The sequence below is a fragment of the Stegodyphus dumicola genome, chromosome X1 (genome assembly GCF_044657685.1).
Source record: "Stegodyphus dumicola isolate Sdum_Otavi_A_Nest chromosome X1, ASM4465768v1".
Classification (NCBI taxonomy): Eukaryota; Metazoa; Arthropoda; class Arachnida; order Araneae; family Eresidae; genus Stegodyphus; species Stegodyphus dumicola.
In genome coordinates, this window is record NC_140780.1 from 101,738,444 (window position 1) to 101,760,412 (window position 21,969).

The 21,969-nt window shown below is 32.7% G+C and overlaps 1 protein-coding gene across 2 annotated transcripts in view; it reads left to right on the top strand.

The window, feature by feature from the left end:
- LOC118188027 (chorion peroxidase-like) overlaps positions 1–21,969 on the top strand; it is a 240,501-nt gene that overhangs the window by 136,126 nt on the left and 82,406 nt on the right. For both annotated transcript variants that reach the window (XM_035358359.2, XM_035358360.2), the window contains exon 7: positions 17,309–17,476. In XM_035358359.2, the coding sequence (XP_035214250.1) occupies positions 17,309–17,476 (168 nt within the window). The remainder of the gene's footprint in view (positions 1–17,308; positions 17,477–21,969) is intronic.

A 21,969-nucleotide genomic window follows, 5' to 3' on the forward strand; every position in this document is an offset into this window, starting at 1 on the left:
TTTGTTAATTTTCTTCAGTTTTTCGTAAATAGGCCACATATCTACCAGCAGGCATATATATATTACTAGCGGTATTCCTCATACCATTGTTTAGTTTTCTAATAATATATTGATTGCTTTTCTTGTTAAGAAAGGAAACATGATAAAAAGTCGGGTCATGCTATCTACATATTCCTTTTTTTCATACATTGTTATTCAAGTTTTCGCTAAACTTAATTATATATCTATCAAGGTACAATATAATAGCTTAGGCTATTTTCTGGTATTATATACCTAGATGTACTTGAATTTAAATTTGCAAGTTATGGATTAATAACATTTTAAGCTTCTATAATAAATCTCTATGCTAACGTGGCTAAACTCATAGGACCAACTTCTTATCTTCTTTCATCTGACAAGATGTATGTCATTTCACACGATGGTCGTATAACTAAAAGAGACTACTGATATGTTTGGGAACTGTAGAAAGTCCTCCACGAAGACATCCCTCCCCTTAAGCAGATAGTCCTAGTGTGCTTTGCCGTATTCTATATACACGCCACTTTGGGAACTGACAGTTTTATTCTTGAAATGTTGAGACCACAAAAATATTTTGCCTTAATCACTTAATGAACTACTTGTGAATCAGAGATGTAACAAAAACTTCCTTTTAGCAAAAATATTTTAAAGTCTGTTTTTAAAACTTACGTTCAGTTTAATTGCTTGTACTTTTGTCTCATTCTTAAATAACTCTCAAAAACTTGTATGTTATAAATCTTAATTGTGTTGCATTATTAAAATTAATAATTACGTTAAAATACTTTCTTATTATACATATTGACTTATTTGAAAGAAGCAGATTTTTTGAAGGAAAAAAAGGTTTACTTTTCTATTTCGAACTCATTATTTCTTTGCCACCTTCTCCAGAAATTTAGGATACTCGCCCAATTTTGTATTTACACGACTCACTCATAAAGAAAGAAAGCATCGTTTCTTTTCCAAAAAGTGTGTTTTTAGTTTAATTTGAGTTAGTGGGCAAAGTGTAGAAGTTATAAAGACATTTTAAGTGTTATTTTCAGCAATTAACTAAAGAAAGTCTTTAACTTTATTTTCGAGATTTTCTTTCATTGCTCTAAATAACCTTTAATGCAAATGCGTGTAACATATTTCTTTTGAACTATAAGAGCACAAATGTGAGCAAATTAGTTACACAGCAAGTCAAATGACAAAAAAAAAAAAAAAAAACTTCGGAGGTGTGAAAATGACTTCAAACATCACTTGAAAATGACACTTTCACATAATTAAGTAAGAAAGATGCAGGCGTTTCCAAACTTTTATTCCTTGCTGTAATTTAAGGCGTAGGCTGTGCTCTGCTAACTCCTTTTACTGTTCAAAACTTTCAAAAATCTGGTTTAGGTACTTCAAAGAAGTAGGTACGTAACTCCCAAACAGAGAAAGGAAAATGTTGTACAAATTTAAACCTAATTTGTATGTTTCTATTGGAATATGATATTCGAAACTAGAATTTAAAAGCAATACACGTTTGTTACATTGTTTTACCTAATGCACCCTTGGTTTGATTCGGTTTTTCTTGCAACTGCATTATAACGATGAATGAACAAACATTTTGCTTTTTGCGTTTTTTAATGTACAAATATCACAAAAATACCATAAACATGTAGCTTTATTTATTGCGTGCTCAGTCATTAGGCACTACACAGAAAGGGAGGGATGCCCTGTGGAGGACTTTCTAAGAGAAACTGGCTCGTATCCACGTTACACATGGGATAAACCACGAAAGCTCCCACGCAGCCACCCGGTTCATCGGTACCCGAACACCGGACCGAACTCCCAGTACTCAGCGTGTTTACTACTTGTCCGCTGTTGGGTCGTGTAATGATGTACAACCAAGTAATTTCGTTAAATAAGAATATCTTCGGCAGTAATGCATTTATCTCATTGGAGGGTTACCCGCATATAAATAAAATCGAAAATTACTGTTTTTAAATTACTGTTTCAAAATTACTGAATATCGTGTTAATTGCTGTTCAGCATACTTTTTCTTTCATGCTGATAATTATAATTATAATTTGTTCTTTTTTTATTCAATTTCATTTGTTTTATTTTATCATTTTAAAAAATCTAACATTATCGCTGATGTGTGACCAAAACCCTTATTGAGAACACAAAGGCCGTAGGATCACTAATACAATCAGCATATAAAAGTTCATTAGAAGAAACTATCCAAACAAAATCTAACAAGAAAATTTTGTTTAAATGTCGAATTGCTATCATCCATGAAATTCATAACTTTTATTTCAAGATATGATTACTTCAACATTCGTCATCAAAACTGCTACATGAGGTTAAGCAAGTAAAGAAAGTATGAATTGACTGTTACAGACCTCTTTTACATTTTAGGTTTCCTGATCTGTAAGATGGAGTAGCATTAAATTTGATTTAATTGTATTATTTATTAACTATAGATAAGCAAAAATAGCAATAATTTGTCTAAGTTTCCTTTGGTAATTATCTTCTAACATTCAGAATTAATGCGTTATTGCTCTGAAAACAACATCTCTTAAAATACAGAACGCTTTTCTGAGTCTTTGCATGAAGAGTTTGGCTCATAATCTTTATAAAATCCTCCCTCTTTATCTTCAACCTTGAGATTCTTATATCAGTTTTATTTTAGGGAATCTAGCCCGCTTTTGTTTTGCAAAAATCAGGCTTCTTTACCAGAAATCACAATTTTTCCAAAAAAGTATAGCCCAAGTGTCCAACATTCTACAGGATTTTCTATATTTCCCAGACCAGAAATGGGGAACTAGATCTTTTTTTTTTTTTAATTTTCTCATAAATGTAAACTTTACTTTTTATTTAAGTAGCAATTAAAACTCTTAATGCCCGTAAATACATAGTTATACATTTTGTTTTGGTTTATAAACAGGACAAGCATGATTAGCATGGAGTTGTTTGCAGCACTCTATAAAAAAAACCTATTGTAAGAGTGACAGTTGAATTTGATGTACATTCTTTCTAAATATGTGGTTTATATGTTGAGAAAAAACATGACTTCAATGTTTTGCGTTCGGTAGAAACACAGCGTTGCTTTCCCCTTCGTTTGCATATTACATATGTCATTTTCGAATTTCGGATGTACAAGTCCATCAGAAAACAGTTTTCTATAATTTCAAGAGGCAAACTGTCAAAATGATAAATTCAGCTAATCGCTTTCCATTCTTTAAAGTATTTTATCAATGAAACCTGAAAAGATTGCGAAACATTTTGCTTTGATAGTTATATTTAAAAAAACACCCACAAAAAAATAAAACGACAGAGAGAGAACTGGGGTCTTCGTTATGAAACCAGGATAGGATCGCAAACCGGCTAAATATCAAAATTTCACTAAGTGGCCATATGTAGTACTGGAGCACAAATTAATATATTTCCAAAGCAGCAGCACTGCGCGTGGAATGCTACGGCAATTAGATGTCTTGCATGACATAGTAGAATATATGTGGAATATTGTAAGGCAAGTCTTGCATTTTGCTTTTAGAAATATTAGGGTTTATTTAAAAACTGCTTTTGGCAATGGCAGCTAAGTGGAAAACATTTGCTTGTCATTCTTTGGATAATGGTTACTGAGGAAAGAATTGGCGAAATCTTCGGAATGATCAAGCTATTTTCATTTGCTTACAGTTATGAATATTTATAACTTCCGTATTTGTTCTGACAATATAACTGGAAAAAACTAAAAATACTGTATTTCATAATCCATCTTTAATCTTTAAGAAATCTCTAAGTGTTAACCAATTGTGTATTATTTAAATTTTACTAGACACTAAAATCAGTTGAAATATTTTACATATATTTTAATACTGTTGAAATATTTCAGCAAAACTATTTTCTTTTCGTATGTGTGTGTATATATTATATAGTAGGGGAGAGCTTATCTAAATAAGACCCCTTCTCATATAGGATTTAATGAAGTAATCAGATTATCACTTCCAAAGACAAGCGGCCACGGAAATAAGAATTTAATCCTATAACACTCTGGTTAACAGGTTTTGCAAGAAATTCAAAACTGAATGCCATTGGATATATGAAAATGTTTTCGCTCTCATTTATTAAATTCCAAAGCATGAACTCAGTTCACCGGTTTCATCACCTGTACGTATTGGTGAATTCCACTGCATATATGCATATGTTACATAAATATATAAGTTTTCAAGTCTAGAAACATAATAAAAGAAAATTTTATTGCATTCTTTTTACTTTCTCTAATGGCAAAAGATGTGATATAAATCCCAGGCTCTTAACTAAAACATTTACTAAAACCTCTCAGTTCGTGTAACTTTCTTGAACCTGGAATAACCAACATAGGCTAGATCAAAACTTCGTTTGAACAGTTTCATCAGATCATACTTTCCCTGCATTAAAGAACAATCGGTCAACACAATAATTAAATAGCCACTCAAGAGTTTTTATAAGAATGGTATGATAGATTTATAGCTCTTTCTTAAGATAATTCGTAAAAATAAATTTAAAAATTAGTATCATCAATATTGTGACTTACCCCACCTCGGAGTCGTTTATTCTACTAGATTAAATTCATACTATGAAAATCTCGGCTCTGAGGATAAAAAATTCTCGAATCAGATTCCTAATTTGCACCATCCGAATAATTGCAATACTAATATAATTGTTATGAACGTCAAGTACTACTTTTAAAACGTTCATAAGCCTTTTTCCTATTAGAAAGGAAAATAATTCTGGCTTAGGCAAAGTTAATTTCTTTACTGGAGCTATGCGCACTTTGGAAATTACAAAACTGACATAAAAATTTTCACCATTAATCTTTTAGCAAATATAGCATTTTAATTCACCCTGAATTGACACTGCTGTTTACTAACGTTCCAGTTCAATGAACGTTAAAATGTTCTGAAACCAGATTTCAAGAATTCCATTCCACACATGCTGAAATTGTGGAGTTAATTTCTCTCACTATAGTTTCTTTGCGTCGTATTTCAAAACAATTGTTATCCACAAATTGTAGAATTACTTATGGGCAGTCCTCTTTGTCCAGTACTTGCTGATATTTACCAGCATTTTTTCAGATCGAATTATTTAAAAAAGGTGTTTTATCGGCCGCGGATTCGCTACTTGGATGACACGTTCTCGCGTTTTGATAGTATTAAAGAAAATTTATCCCAGATTTTACCTATTATGAATTAGACTGATGGAGCCATCCAGATCACTTTTGAAACTGAAGCTAACACTTCAGTATTACTTGATATTCCAATAATTCACAATGAATCTGCTCTCAGCACCACTATATGCCGCACATTTGTTCCTATTTATTAGGCTTCCTATGTTAAATCACATCTACCTACTAAGCAAAAAGATATCTTCTCCTTACTCTTATGTATATCGCGTTCTCAAAGTACTATATACCTCAGATTTTCTCCCTTGGTCGCTAATAAAGCTCTTAAAATATTTTCACCTTACCATCAAAGAAAACATTCCAGTGTTAGAAATAATATTAATAACTTTGTAATTATTCCATTTCATCCTTCCATCAGTTACAAACTGCACACATTCACTGAAAGTTCAACTTTCAAGTCATATTCTCCCCTGTCAGTAAAATTCTTTATTCGATTCTTAAAGACTTTACTTCAACTTGGGATCCAATTCTTGAGGAATTTATAGCATATCTTATCAGGGTGATTTGCGATATATCGGCAATACTAAAAATTTCGCATCACGGCACACAAATTCCATAGCCGGAAAGGAGAAATGAACAAATCTTTGATAGCTAATCATAGGTAGGAACTTAATCACAATTTTGATTTTGGATCCCAGTTGGGGAACTGGAGTTCTTTGAAGCTTTTTCACATTCACAAAAAATTACTTTATTTAGTTACTAATAGGTGCAGGTTGAAAAAAGGCCGATACCTGTGCATTTCCAAATGTACACTCGTGCTCAAAAATACAATTCATGTAACAGGTAGAGGTTGCCTCGCCGAATGCAAATAGGCAACCAAGATAAAATGCAATCAGGCAGTCACACCACAGCGCCATAAAAAGGAGCATCACGGACCTATGCGTCAGTTCACAAGCAGCTATAGTTCCGTGTAATTCGACATAGCCAAAGCAAAACGCATGAGCCGAAGACACCATCTGCACGATGAAAAGCGTTGGAGGACTGTCGATATATTGCAAGGCAAGGCAGTTCGCTGTTGTGAGTGATCTTAATGTGCATCATAGTATCATCAATAGGCTGTGGAATCGTTACCAAAGGTATCAAAACCCCTTCAGAAATGTGGGTCTCACGCCAGAGGATTACCTCAACTGCAGACAATCGCTTCCTGTTATTATGTGCAAGACGCCGTAGATCACTAACAACACGACAGCTGGCGTCGCATCTCTTTGCTGCTGCAGAACAGCCCATATCCAGCCAGAACATCGCAGTTGGACACCAGAGCAGTGGGGCCACTTACTCTTTACAGTTGAGTTTTGATTTATCATCCAGAATCATTCCTGAAGGGTAATGATATGGCGAAATCCACAGAGACGCTATCGAGTGCCAAACATCGTCGAAAAAGACCATGACAGAGAGGGAGGCTTACTTGTATGGGCTCAGAAAGCAAAAAAGGGTGGCAAGGCCCTTTATATGATTGCTAGTGGTTCCATATCAGCCGTCCAATATCGCGACGAAATTTTAAACCCTCTTGTGCGTCCTTTTCCGCTGTAATGGGTACCGACACGATATTTACGGACGACAACGCCCACCCGCATATAGCTCGAGTGGTGTGGAGTCATCTGGAAGGTAAAACCCTTCCCCATCTGCCGTGGCCTGCTAGATCACTGGACCTGAATCCTATAGAGCATGTGAGGGACATGTTGGGACGACTAATAGCAAGTCAAAGTGCACCTCCAGGCACCCTCTTGGTCAGTCACCGCCAGACACCCTCTTGGTTACACGAATTACTACAGGAATGTTCACTACTGCTACATAAACCGATAAACACGGCACTATTGACAGCTTACTTCGCTGTTATCAAGCATGAATTTCAGCTAGAAGGTACCATGCCCGTTTTTAGCGGGATATTTCTATTGCACATTATTCTGAAGCGCTTGGGCTTTCACGATGTGGTGGCCATAATGCATGTGTTTTTGTATATTTGCTTTATTGTTTACTATGTGGTCTAATAATGCCACACCAAACTCTTGGATCAGTTTCACGCATATCCATTAAACAGTTTTTGTTTTAATCCGTGTTTTGCCTTTGTTGCTTTTTTTTAGAAAATCTGTACATTAGATATTGCCAAGACTTGTTAATTATTAAGCTGCCCCCCAGTTTTGATGGAGAACACCCCAGGAGCGAGTGGTTGGTGGTAACACCTCTCAGGTGGTTCATGGTAGGGAAAGAGGGGTGGGAAACTCTTTTTCCCATGCCACCAATCATTCGAGAGGGCTTTTGGCTGTCTGTGTATTTTGAGTGTGCCTTTGTCGACAGACTCACTGCGCTCACAAACATCCATTCTTTCTCCGGGATTAGAACCCAGAGCCACTGATAAAACAATCAGCATCATTAACTGCTGTCCAAGACGTTTTAGTTAATGACATTAATTTCAATTAAGTCCTTCTTAATTCATTATATTTGTAATAGCTTAAATTTTCCTATTTCATTGCTATTTTCTTCGACAGATGGTGCTACGTTCGTGTTCGCTTTGCTTCACCCATTGTTTTTGTTATAAATACGTCGTCATATCTTTCATCCTTGCAAAAATATATTATCGTTTATATATAGTGAGTCAAAGAAGTAATGTGGCAGAACAAGCTTTTAGACATTTTTGAAAGAATAATTAAATATTTAGTTGAAAAGAAGTATTTTTATTACATGTATTATTCATTTATCTTAAAGCTGGATGAAATTAAAATTGACTAAAAATAAATATAAATAAATGTAAAAATAAATTAAATAAATATAAAATTTCACATTTTTCGGGCACAAATGAGAAGTAATACTAAAAAAAAAAAATACTGGTGCACACAAACATGTTTAAAACAGGCTCTGTGAAATTTGCTCTAATAATTTGACGAGCTTCTTTTCCTTTTCGTAAACTCCCTGAGTCTACTGGGCCTCCAGGTATGGATTTCATAAGATTTTGAATGAGGCATGCTTCTTTGTGGTTACCTTTTCTCCAAGTGCATTTCTGTTGGAAATTCTGACTTTTTCAGTTTTAGCTTGCAAATTATCCCATATATGCTCAATAGGATTGAAGTCTGGACTAAACACAAGCTCTTTGATTACATGGGGATAGGTATATATATATATATATATATATATAGTCGACAGTATGCAAATCTCAACATTATGCTTCGGATCATCGCCTTGATAAAATTTTAATGAGACAATGTGCCCATATTTTGTGTGCTGTATTTCAAATTATGTTTTAAAATATTCAAATACATAAAATTATCAATTTTACCATCAATAAATTGTTGAATTTTAATTTTGCAAGCACCAATATAGCCCAAGACCATCTGATCTGTCTACATCTACCATATTTTACTGAAGGAATAAGAGTCTTCATTTGAAGTTCGGTATTGGAATTTGTCCATCCCTTTTGCTTTTAACTGCTTCCAAAATATTAAATATACTTTCATTTACAAGTACAGCCGAATTCTCAGAGACTTTTTAATACAGGTCTTAGAGAAGAAATGGTTTCCTATTAGTTATTGGCCATAAAAGTTATATTTTCTTAAACTATTTTTAACAGTTTCTGCATTACTGTTATATTAAATATCCTCTGGTATTTCAAATCAGTCTGACTTCACTCATTTGTAGTGCTGTTCTACATTTGTTTATTTTGTAAGTGTTACAACTTACTTGCGTAAGCCTCGTGGTAAAACCTTGTGGAACACGAGGAGTTAAAATTAGAGTCGCCCCCCCCCAAAAAAAGTTCTGACATTGCTTATCTTAGGATTATAAATAGCATTTCTAACGATCCGCATTTCATCGCGATTAGTTAATCTCCTTGGATAACTTTTTCGTAGTTTATTTTCGCTTAAATTTGCTTCACCGTATTTTAAAATAAAATTGAACACTAGATATATTTTCTTAAATTCAGCATTTCAGCTACTTTCGTCTCAGGTTTTCACGATTCCAATAAAAATTGTAAGTTTGTTTACATAAAATAAAATCTAAATTTCTTCGCTCTATGTTGACAAATAAGATCCTAAATCTGAAACTGGGCCTTTTCCTGGTTTAAAATCCTCCTTCCAGGTGTTTCATAAGAAAAACCTGGTGCAATTGGCTCTTTATAATATTTGTACTGCAGTGCTTCAATACGTTTTTACCTTAATTTCTTATTTAAAGACAAGGTATATATGAAATATCTCATTTATTCATTAGTGTTATTTAATATTATTCCTCATAATAGATTTTGAATGTCCTTTAACTACAGACAGCAATTTAAAATGTTTTGTTTGGGAATAATAATAGCTGAATTTTTATCACTTTAAATGCTTGAAAATTCCTTATGCAGGAGTACATTTTTGAGTATGTGTATTCAGAGGGGAACCTTCACTTATGAAGACTGTGTTTCTTAAACGTTTCTGCCTCGTGCCCCCCACGAGATTTGATTCTATTCTGTGACGTCTCTGCCTCGTGTTCGCTACGTGTTACTCTTACTGAAACATGAGTGCTCAGTTTCTGTTAATGTCATCCATACTAAAACCTTTTGAATATCACGAAGGAAATGGAGAAGAAGAAGCCAAGGTATATCTTACGCTTAAAAATATTGAGGGCTTTCAACTTAAGATTTCAACTTAGAGAAAAACTGGGAAACCAATTGATGCAATATTATGAAAGACGGAGAGAGACTTTCTCGAACTGATGGCTGAACTAAATCTTGAACTCTATCAATTTAGATATCCTAACAGGTCGAATACGTTCAAGAAAACAACGCCTAAAATTAATTCTTCCGAGCCTGAGAAAAAATAAAGAAATTCAAGAAATCTGCTGAACTGGTCACCACTTAAAAAAATGACTCTAAAATTACAATATTTTTCTTTAAATTATTAGATTAATGTGACTAATATAGCTAGCCCTGTAGAATCTTGTTACAAAATCCCACTAACTTCCTTTTCCGCGTTATCGAGATGGAAGGGAGGATTGCATGCGGACCAAGATCCAGCAGCATTTAACACTGAAACTTTAATGATTATCTTCTTGAGCATTACAAAGCAAAAATATAAAGAAAGCATTCTATTTGATGAAATTCACATGTCATAGAAAATCCTACAAGGAATCGTAATTCACAAATTTTTATCAAGCTAGTCATAAAATCATTAGCTTATCGATTCAGACAGGACTTTTCTCGTCGTCACTCACTCGCACTCCAGCACGAATAATCAACGGCTACTACTTTCCTGTGGTTTTTATGATCTGGCGCTCCTATAACCAGATTCGGCTGGCGTTCTTCAAGTAGAACTCCAGCTGAGTTCGGATATCCGGCATCAGACAACTGCAGGCTACAGACCGGCTGAGCAACTACCGTTTCCTGATAACTGATTTAATTCCTACGCACTTCTTAAAATTAACATAACCCTCTGCAGGGAACGAGCTCGCGACTAGGTTCGAAAAAAAGAACAATATGAAAATTGTCACAACTCCACAGCAGCTGAGCTCAGAGACAGCTTGAATACTCTCTCAAAATTTGCCAAGCCTACACAACCCCAGGTTCCTGTGCCTGAGACCTCGTCTAATTACTAATGTGAACTGTCTACATGATAATGAAAATTCTGAACCTGGAAGCACAATCGTCATTCCTGTCACCATGCGAAAGCTTGGAAAAGAAAGACTGTCTCTGTTAGTATGTCCGAGAAAGAAAGAAATACGTATCCTTTTCTCTCAGCACTGATGGAACTTGCAAGCGGTTGCCCTGTAGTAAAAGTTACTCAATTTACGAAGAAAACCCAAGACATCGTAAGAAAATTTCCAATATTTTTCGCTTCGGTGAAAGGAACTGAGGAGGTTAGAAGTATTTACTCTCAGAAAACGGATTTTAGATCTGCATGCTAGAGCCAGGCGCTACAGAGCAGGGGAAAATGATATCGTTTCCTTTCGTTGTTAGAGATTTATCCCCGGCCAAATCTTCTGCTACAATCTGCCCCGGATACCTGAAGTGTAGTCAGGGTCACTTCTTTATACTTGCACTCGCTTAGAGGAAGGGAAGCCAGCATCCGTTTACAGAAAATTTACGGAAGTACGTGCAGACAGTGTCCCAGAAAGTAACGAATGAAAATTCGAGAGCGCCAAGGAATAGCTTGAAGTTGAATGAAAAAGTAAGTTTATGCACTTCGCTGAGAAATACAATAGAATCAGATGGCCAAAATTTTAACTGATGCTCATAATGGAAAGGATAGCAGAAGCGGAGTTTTAATTTTCGGCTGCTCTTGGAAAGATGACATTTTTATAAAGACTTTAAAGCACTTATACTACCCACTTATCTGTCATGAACTTCTCTTGTTATTTTAAGATTAGTCTGGACTACTCTCACGCTTGTGATGTGAACGGCACTCCTGTTTTTGCCTACATTAAGTGCCTACTTGACTTTATTTCAATGACCCGGACACATCGCTCTCCACACGACATTTACGATGTTCATGTATTTGATTCCTTCTCTGCAGAAGTTGTTGCTCCTGAAGAAAAGGGACCTGTGCCTGATCGTCCTTAAAATTTACCTAAATGTATATAATTTTATTAAAAATCGAACCCAAAAAAAGTTGTTCTTTTATCTGGTTTTAAGTTTTCTGGCACGTTTTTGTTCCTATTTCATTTATTTAAATCGTTCAAAACACATTTTATACATAACTTCAAAAATATAATGCTCTATACTATAGGAAAAGATGTGCTGCAGTGAAAATGTCTGAAACATTTCATGAAAAGGTATGGAGATGAAATTCGTAAAATTCTTTCATCAAATGATACTGTTTGAAGAAGAATTTCTGAAATTAGCAATGACTAATAGCAGCAGCTTCTTAATCTTAAGAACAGCCTAAAGTTTGGAATTTATTTGAAGGAAATAAACTTAGTACACCTATTAGTTTATGTGAGATAAGTGTATGAAAAACGTATTTGTGAAGAAATAATTTTTACCGTTTTTTAAGAGTCCGCACATGTGTGAAAGACTTAAAGCTGAAACATTATTACAAAGGATTGGTTAGAGTGCGGTAGTTGCATCGTAGTTCATACTAATGGCTCTGAAGCAATAACTCCTAAGAATTGTAGTTCATACTAATGGCTCTGAAGCAATAATTCCTAAGAATCGTAGTTCATACTAATTGGCTCTGAAGCAATATTTCCTAAGAATACTAAAAGCCTTAACTGATGGCAATGAACATATTCGTTTTACTCACTGCATAGTCTATCAAGAAGTACTCACAGCCAATACAAAGATCACCATATTTAAATGCTGTGCTTTATAATGTTATCAGAATCATTAATTTCATAAAAAGCAGAGCTCTGAACAGTCTTCTGTTTTCAAACCTGTGCAAAGATATGGTTGCCAATTAGCAAACCTTACTACTACTTGCAAAAGCAATATGATTCACATTATTACCGTTTCAAGAAAAAGTTCTTATAGTTTCAACTGACCACCAATCCGATTTTGTTGATTATTTCACACTGAATTATGGTTTTTACAACTGTATTATTTGTCAGATACGTTTTAAAATTTTGATGATTTAAATATGTCGTTTGAAAAACAATATTTGTAACATGTTTGCTTTAAAATGTAAAATCGGAAGCTTTGTTTAAAATTTAAAAATATGAAAAAGGAGGAGGGCAAAATAGCATTTTAGAAATGTCTAAAGCTGCAGATGTTTTTATAATTGAAAATAAACTTTCCATAGATTTAATTCTAAAAATTATATGCAATCATTTTGCAGCGTCTGAAGACATAATTGCAAAACAACTTTCTTTCAAATTTTGATATCGGAAAGAAAATTGGGTTCATAAATTATACTAAACTGAAATGATTCAATCGGTAATTTAATATTATTAAATTCTCAAGAACAATTTGCAAAGCTATTCAGCGACACAGGCCTAAAACGTTTTCCTAAAAAGCGTTAAACGAATTTTGGCTGCAGATTCACTTCTAACATTTTCGTATTTATGCGAAGCGGCACTTTCAGCATCGTCGTTTATAAAACAAAAAGTTGAAAGATGAATATATGATATTACGTATGTCCTGGAGTATCAAATATTCATCCAAGATTTAGGCTCCGTATGGAAGAAATAAAACCAAATCTGGCTTATGAATATTTAGCTTTGCCTGTAACACATTGGTCAAATTATATTCGTATGAATATACCAAAGAATTGTTTTCAGATAAATGTTCTTCGTAATTTATTATCAAAAATTGTTTTAATTCATATGTCCAATTTATCTGTTAAGTATACCCAGGATAGCGAAAATATTTTTTCGGGTAAAAGGAGACGCTTAGAAGAAAAGTTTGAAAATTTCTGATCCAGAGTGAAATTTACAAACAAGCAAACTGAATGAATCGTAACTACGGAATGGTCTGAGAGCGGATCAGCCATTAAACAGCACGTTCTTCTCCTCTTTTCCGCCCCCTGATCAGCAGGTCTAATTCAAGACTTTTTTCATCTGTTGAGGTTAAAGACATCAATAACCATGTTCATAATCTGGAAGATTTACGAGCTGAAATCTGAGTTACAGTTAACAGTGTCACATCATAAATGCTTTTAAACACGTGAGTTATGATAAAGCATTGGTCTGAAATTTATTAAGCCACAAGTTATGCTGATTTCGAAGTATATTAAGTATATAAAAGAATTTTCTGAGCTTTTACATCTGAAAAAATACATATGGCTAACAAATTTTGGTACATTAAGAATTTGTGAGAACTACATTAATTAAATATTTAAGCAGAATAACGTGCATAATCAAAAGGATACCAAAAGATTATTCATTCTTTTCAATAAATACATCAATAACCAACATGCAAACAGTATATTTGCTTTTTCATCAATAATGTGTTTGTACTCGGAAGTAATGAAATTTGAATCATTTTAAGGCATATCTCTTTTATTCGGAAATTAATAATTCGTAGAGAACTTAATATTACTGTTCAAAGGGAAACAAGTTGGAAGGAAGGGAAGTATCTCATTATCATCTTGTATATTGTTTCATTTTTCAAATGGCCTTGATGTAATATTCTGCTTCCTGTTTGAACATTTTGGTTTCAAAATAGCTCTCATTATGAACTTTGACTGACATTAATAAAGCTTAGAGCTGTTTTAAAAAATATGCTTGTCAACTTACTAACTTCCTTCAATATACCATCCTATACTCTATATTCTTAGGATTTAGTTCCTAAAATAACAAGCACAGAAGCCCTAATAGAAAACAGTAGAATGTGTAATGCTCATTAGAAAAATAATGATGAAATAAAATACTAACAATATAAAAATTAATTTCTTTTATAAAAATAAAATCCATTCATAAAAATAAAATAATTTCTTTTATAATATCCGAACAGTGTGTAATTTTTAGAACTATACACCGTTCTAAATTTTTATATTGAACTTTCTTTTAAAATTTAAAAGATTAAAAAATTAATGTAAATAAATTTATTACGATCCCTTTTAATTAGATGATTGGTAATAAGAGCAACTGAAATAAATTATGAATTTTCACAACAGAGTTAATGAACATTTAAAAAAGATAAGTTTATTTGTTTATTAACTGGTTTTAGAATGACTGTTTAATTAAAATTAGAATTAGCTATTAATTATGCTGTTTTTGGATGCAAAATTATCGAATCAGGAAACTTCCAATCGCCTTACTTTAAATGGCAAGTATTAGTTAGTATTCGTCATATAAAATTTAAAATGTATGTATATCTAAAAGATAAGAATGATGTGAAATTAAATAGAGCAAATCATAAAATAAAATAAATAGAAAATAACCTAATTAATATTAAATTAAGTTATTTTTTGTTTTCTTCTCTTTAAGTATACCAAAATTGGTATGCCAGCTCAGTTTTAAGCATCACGTTTGCTTCAAGAGTCAAAAATCTGATTCCAAATAGCAGAGAAGATCTAAATGCATTAAGATCTCAGTCAATTTCAGAAAAATCTTAAGGGTTAGTTTAATAATCTAACATTACTGTCATGCTTTACGTTTTTCATTGTTCTTGCAGTAGAACTCCGATCATTTGTATTCCATTTATCCAGAATTCCATTTCTTTCTAACTATAGTGAAATTAAGCTTGTTCATAATTTATTTCCTTTTTTTAAACTTTTTTCTCAGATGTATGTACTGTTAAAAGGTAGTACAGTGAAGAACATATTTTTCGAAAAGCTATTAAATTAGTTTAGATAAATTCGCACTGTATATAGACTGGCCAAAAATTTTTGGTAAATAACAAGCCTAATAAGAATGGAAAATCAATTAGAAATAATGGAAAATCAATTACGTACTGTACGTAAAACCTACTGCTCACTGTTTACTCCGTGTGTATATCTCAGCCATAATTAAGGCTTCTTTTCTAAATGCAAACTAAACAAACGTGATGATGAATTGTCACTTCGCTTTTCCTATGAGGTTTCTTTTGTCCTGGTACTTTTCTATTACTCTTTTGGCGTTATTTGTACTGTTTTCTATGCGTGACATTTTTAAGGACAATTACTTCCCTTTAGAATGAAACATAACATTTCTTTTCATTTTGTTAATATCACACCAAAAAGGAAGCGCATAATTTTACAATGTACTGCTAAGTAAAGATTAAAAAAAGGATTAAACAAGAATTAAGCCTTCGGATGAGTATGGAGGTCACCTAAACAAGAACAGCTACCAAATTATTTGGATTTTTTGAATATCCAGATAGTCTTGTGATCCCAGTTAGTCAGTCTGTGTAATTAATGTTCTACTTTATTTAAAAATACTGCTTACTCTATAGTCTTTACATGGGGTGTTTCAAAAAGATAATTTTTTTGATGGAGTGCTTGCAAACACATAGCTCACGTTTGAGGAATTACTTTTGTCTCGTGATAACATCCAGTAAAAATTCATGAAAATTCATATTTTTACTGACATCGTAGAAAACATAACAGTGAAAAAAGTGTTTTTCTGTAATCGAATCATAGGTTATAAATAATCCAAGTTATTAATAATTAAATCGTATCAAAATTTACTATGCTTTTCGGAACCGTTCGCAAATTTTGCTATAGAGATTTTCATACGTTAAGTTTTCAAAAGCATGTTTCTAAGAATAATTATTTTAAGGAGAAAGATGACTAAGTTCTAAGCGACTAGTTTCAAATTACTTATATCGAACTGCTAAAATGCGGAATATCGTATTTTATGAAAATTCATTCTATGCAAATCCCATATCGCTTCCTATATGTCAGGGTAAAAGTTACTTAACTCATGACATTTTGGCAGCTTTCAGGAACTATTTCCATATTTTGGCACAATTCCACTATAAAAACATTTAAGTAGTCTAAGGAACAATTTAATAATTAGATGCTTCGCCACAGAAGCCCGGTATGAAAATTTCAATTTCACGGATTTTCCAAAAGGTACGGCATGACCAAAATTTTCATAATGGGTGAGCCTGTTTTATTTGGTTCTCCATTTGGAACTATAAATCTATTACCAACTATTCAAGAGATGTTAGTCATGTTATATTGCTGAAATGCACTGTTTATTTCAGTATTTTATCACGTATAATATCCACGGCCTAGGAATGCGAAGCTTTTTATGATTTACTTTAAAACAAAAACTCTTGGGTGCCGGTATTTTAGGGCTAGCACTGATCCGTTGACTTGCATTTTCAGCGCTGGAGCCATTTCTTTTCCCCTTCGGCAACTGGCTCTCAGTGAAAAAGTAGAGAAGGTTGCTTATGATTTTCAGTGAGAGGTGAGTCCCCCTGTCTCTCTCTCTCTGTCTCTCTCTCTCTCCTTGTTCATCGTAAAAAGCGGATATAAATATGAAACAGAAAAACTTATTAAATATACGCTAATTCGTTTCCTAAAACTATGTTTTGAGCATCTTATTTTTATAATTTAGGTATTATGATTAGAAAAATGTTTATATAAATTTTAAAAAAACGTAGCTGTATCAGCTTTCATGTTGCCCAAATTTAAAAATTCATAGATATAATACTGATATTTTGAACTTTCATAATGTTTTTCTAATACATTTGATAGTGAGCATTTGATAATTTTATTTTATATATATGAAGTAGCAGAAAATTGTAACCAGAATTCTTATTTTCTTTTATAGATCATGATAAACAGGACATTGAATGCTGCAAATTCCCACCAGAGCACCAACATCCCAACTGCATGAATATCCAGGTACCACACGATGATCCTTTTTATAAATATTTCAAGCGCCAGTGCTTAGATTTCGCCCGGATATATCCTGGACCCAAACCAGGATGCAAATTAGGTAACTGTTAATTAGGCTTTTTAAGTCAGAGTTCTTCAAATGTTCAAGTTGTTAAGGAAATAACTATTTTTAAAGCGTTACTGATGAATTCAACGATTTTAGCATTTCAATACTGAATCATTTTTAAATCTATAATATAATTTAATCAATGATTTTACGCTTGCATTTGAATTATTTTTTAATCAATGTTGAATTATGAAACAAAATACCATTTTTGTATTAAATTTTAATTTGTTTAATCTCGTTATGTTTCATATAGAAATTCGATGTTACTCGCCTATATAATAAAATGAAACTTCATAAAAACAGGTTCCAATTCTAATATTTATGTTTATATCCGTCTGAAGGATACGAAAACCCTCATTTTGTTTGAGTGACAAAGTATAAGAGTGGACCTGAAGTATAGCATTAAAAGCTTCAAGATTAAAGAAATTAATACATTTCGCTTTTCTCTAAAAGGGAAAAATGTTTTGATAGCTTAACGCTTTAGCTAAAAATCAAAATTCCATGTTTTATTTTTTTAAATCTAATTTTTCTCCCACATTGCATTTCCGTTTACTTTTCTTTCTTTGCCTGCAAATTGTAGCTGCAACCATATATTGGATATTCTGTGAAATATGGAAAGCATTATTTTCGGTATTTACACTTACTTTAAAGTTCCAGAATTAAAAAAGAACATTTCAGAGGTCTGCATAAGCAGCCTAACCAAACAATTAATAAAATATGAATATGATGGATTTTTATATCATGTTAGTGAACCATCTATCTGGAAATTAATAAATACATTATAACGTCTCGTATGCTTTGGTATCATAAACTAAGCTAAACGTTAGAAGATTGTTTAGAAAATTATCCTCAAAGTACAGAAAAGTCAGGAGAAGTGTGTAAAGACCCTTTATTAACTCAAATTAAAGTTCACAAATGGCACCATCTCGTGCTTAAGAAAAGCCAATACTTCCGGCTTACCTCAAAAAGGTAACGACTAACTTGAAATTAAATGGAGTTAAATTTAGCCTTACACTTAAGCTTAACAGGTTAATTTACACGCAGGCTGGCTCTGACTCGTAAAGGTCGGCGTAAACAAGCATAATGGTAAGAAGTGTTCAACGCCACAGACATCTAATCGCCAGAAAAGCAAGCTAGGAAAGTGGCTTTCAGGCACGCAGAATACGCTCTTAATTGATTTTCGAAAACCTTCCCTTAAATAAAAATTTCTTTCTACCTCATTTGAATACCTGTGCACTAGATCATTTATATTCTCACAAGAAAGCATGAGTTGAAAGCAAGAGTAATAGGAAAGGCTGCTTCAAAATAAAATAACTGTTAAGTAAAATAATATATCCCCACAACATTTGGATGTAGAAAAACAAAATTCCTCTGTATAATATTATATTCGTTTGGTTGTGCAAAACGTTTTATTTGTATATCTCTCTGCATCAAACAATTGACAAAAAACATGTAATAATATTTAAATAATCTTTTGATATAGGGATCTGATTTCTTTACCTTAAAGAGCTCAAATTTACATCATTTTTAAATCATTGCCAGTTTCTGTAGCGTTATTATTATGACAATAGAACAGAAGTACCTAAAACAGAAGTAATTGCATGTTACCTAAAACTCTTTCAGCTTCTCGTCGTTAAAATTAAAAATTTCTAACCATCACATATTCTTCAGAATCATTAAGAAGTATATATACTTTTAAATAGCAAATTTAAAAGTATCTATACTTCTTAATGATTGCTACTTTTAAGTATTGATACTTTTAAGAAGGTAACGTAGGATATTTTCAGTCATAATGAAGAATAATTTCGTTTCTGAAGAGAAAAGTTGGCAGATATTTTTGGAACTTATTAAATTTTATATTTTAATTTGATTACCAAATTATAGTGTTTTTAACCCAAAAGAAGGATCCACTTTCAGCTACGCCAGTAAAACCACTAAACGCTGATATTTCAATGTGGGTGCAAATTTTGATGAACAGCCTGGCAGGATGGGAATTTTTGTGGTTTACACCTTGTGCAATACGAATATCAGCCATTTCTCTTAGAAAATCCTTCTCGAAGGTGTTCGTTCTTTTAAGCAGGTAATCATTTACGCTTTCCTATAATACCAGTACTAAGCAAAAATGTATTTGGAAAGCTATTAATTCTCAAGTTAAAGTACAAATCCCTTTTGTAGAATCTCTTACTCTAAATCTTAGTTTAAAGTATTTTAGTTTCTTTTTTAAAAAATTCTAATAGGGGAATCATAGAAATTTCTAGATCTAAATCGGCAAATGTTGTAGATATCTGGGTTTCGGCTTGTCATGGTTTCAATTTCCAGACGCAGCCGTAAAGCTTATGAGCCTGAGCATGCTAGCAGGAACTTCTAGCATAGTCAGGCTGCTTTTGCTCACTGAGTTTATCAGGTTTCTAATAACACTTATTTCAAAGCGAAACTCGGATTTGATTTAGACGACATGAACTATTTGACATTTCTTAAAATAAATAACCTGGCTGAACGTATCCTTCAAAATTTTAGTGAATTCAGAAAATGCTGTGCAGAAATTATTCATGTGTTTGTTAATGGTTCCGGCTTTTATTATATGGAAGTTTTGGACAATCAGTGATCGAAAGGATTAAGCGTCAAGATAACAGCAATTCACCCTGCTTCTATTCTCTGCGGTTGAACTAAAGATGGTAATAGGTTTTCGGGATTTTCTCCATGAGTAAAGTAACTTCTCCATAGAAAGTCCCCTTAGAATTCTCATCCCACTTCTCATGCAAATCTCCCTAAAATGCCATGCCATACCTAAATAATCAAAATTCATTTGATCATTCAATTAAAAAAATATTCTGAGACTACCCAGACATTAAAAAAGTTATTGATATAAAAGACCTAATAATTGATTTCGTAGCTCTACGATTAAATTAATGATGTTTTATTTCATTCGAATAACTTAAGGAAACACATTCATTTAAAAATGAAGTTCGTAAATGTCTATTTTTAGTTAAAAGAAATTACTAGTACAGGGGTTCTCACTCCATGGGGAATTTCCCCATAGGAGTGGATTTCATAGTTTCGCCTTTTATTTACTTGTTAAGGATTTAGTTTCAGTTTATGATATAAAAAATATTTTTATTCAAGTTTTGGTATTTATCACCATTTTATACTTTTCTTGTTTAATTTATAAAACACGTTAAAAATAATCTAAAATTTAATAAATGTGTACATATATTTCGAATTTTCGAAAGGTGGGGTGTAATGATCGTTTAGCAATTGTAAAAGGGGTCCATGAGGCAAAGACTGAGAACCACTGTACTAAACATCTGCTGAAAATCTCAACGAAAGAAGATCGCCTAAAAATTATGTTTTACGACCATGAAATTATTTTAATAGTCAAAATTAGTCATACGATTTTGAAATGATAAAAGGAAAGATGATAAATTTTCCTGTTATATTTTCATTAAAATAAGATCTTTATTTCTGGAGTTAATTTTTAATGCATTATTAAACCATCATGTATATCTCTCCATTATTTGCAAGAACTCAATTCAAGATCTTATGAAATGTGATTAATAAGAGAACATTCGAAACACAAAGTAGAAAATCGGATAAAGCAGCTACTTTTTCTGATGGATAATGTTTATTACAGGAAAGTTAATCAATAAAGATTTTAAAACTGAAGAAAAGCTGAATTTTTTGGGTATGTAACGCACAAAAGCATCAAGGAAACGGAAACATTTATTGTATTCAACACCAAATATCAACTGATATTTTATAGAATTTATAAGCGTCATCAGAACCAGTTTTCGGTTTCAGCTCTTTCAAACAATATATAATACAGAAAATGCACCGAAACTAAAAGGAAATAGAATGGAACAAATTGCATTCTAAATTATGGGAAAGAAGTCACTGGAATGCGACGATATGGATTTCCTATAATCAATCCAAGAATATTTTATTGTTTTTACAGGCAATTCTAGTTCTGATTTTATACCTACGTTTAATTTCCTACTATTAAAGCCATACTATTCAATTTTTCGAAACAATCTTCTTTAGTGTCTACTGCCATCTTTTCATTTAACGTGATTTGAGTTCATTTAACATGTGATTTTAGCAGCTAGTTAAATTTTAAAAGAGAGTCTATTATAATCGAAGCTGGATTAAGCTTTTATGTGTACTTAATACACCTGCATTAAATAACTTTACATATGTGTTTGTATCTGTGTGATTTCTCGGGGATATCCGGAATGTGGTCAAAAATATGCCACTGAATAAAAATCAAATTGAAAAGCGGTTAGACATGAGTTAGTTCATTCTCCCTATATCCACACCCTCTATTATGTCAACCCAATTTACAGATGTTGTCTGGTAAGGAAAGCAAAACACTCGTTCGTACTTTGATCGAAAAGGAAAGCAGAATGGAAGTTATGGGAATTATGCTAGACGTTTAATAAGACTTCCTTATTTTCAGTAATGTATTCACTCAGTCATTTTTGGATTTTCAA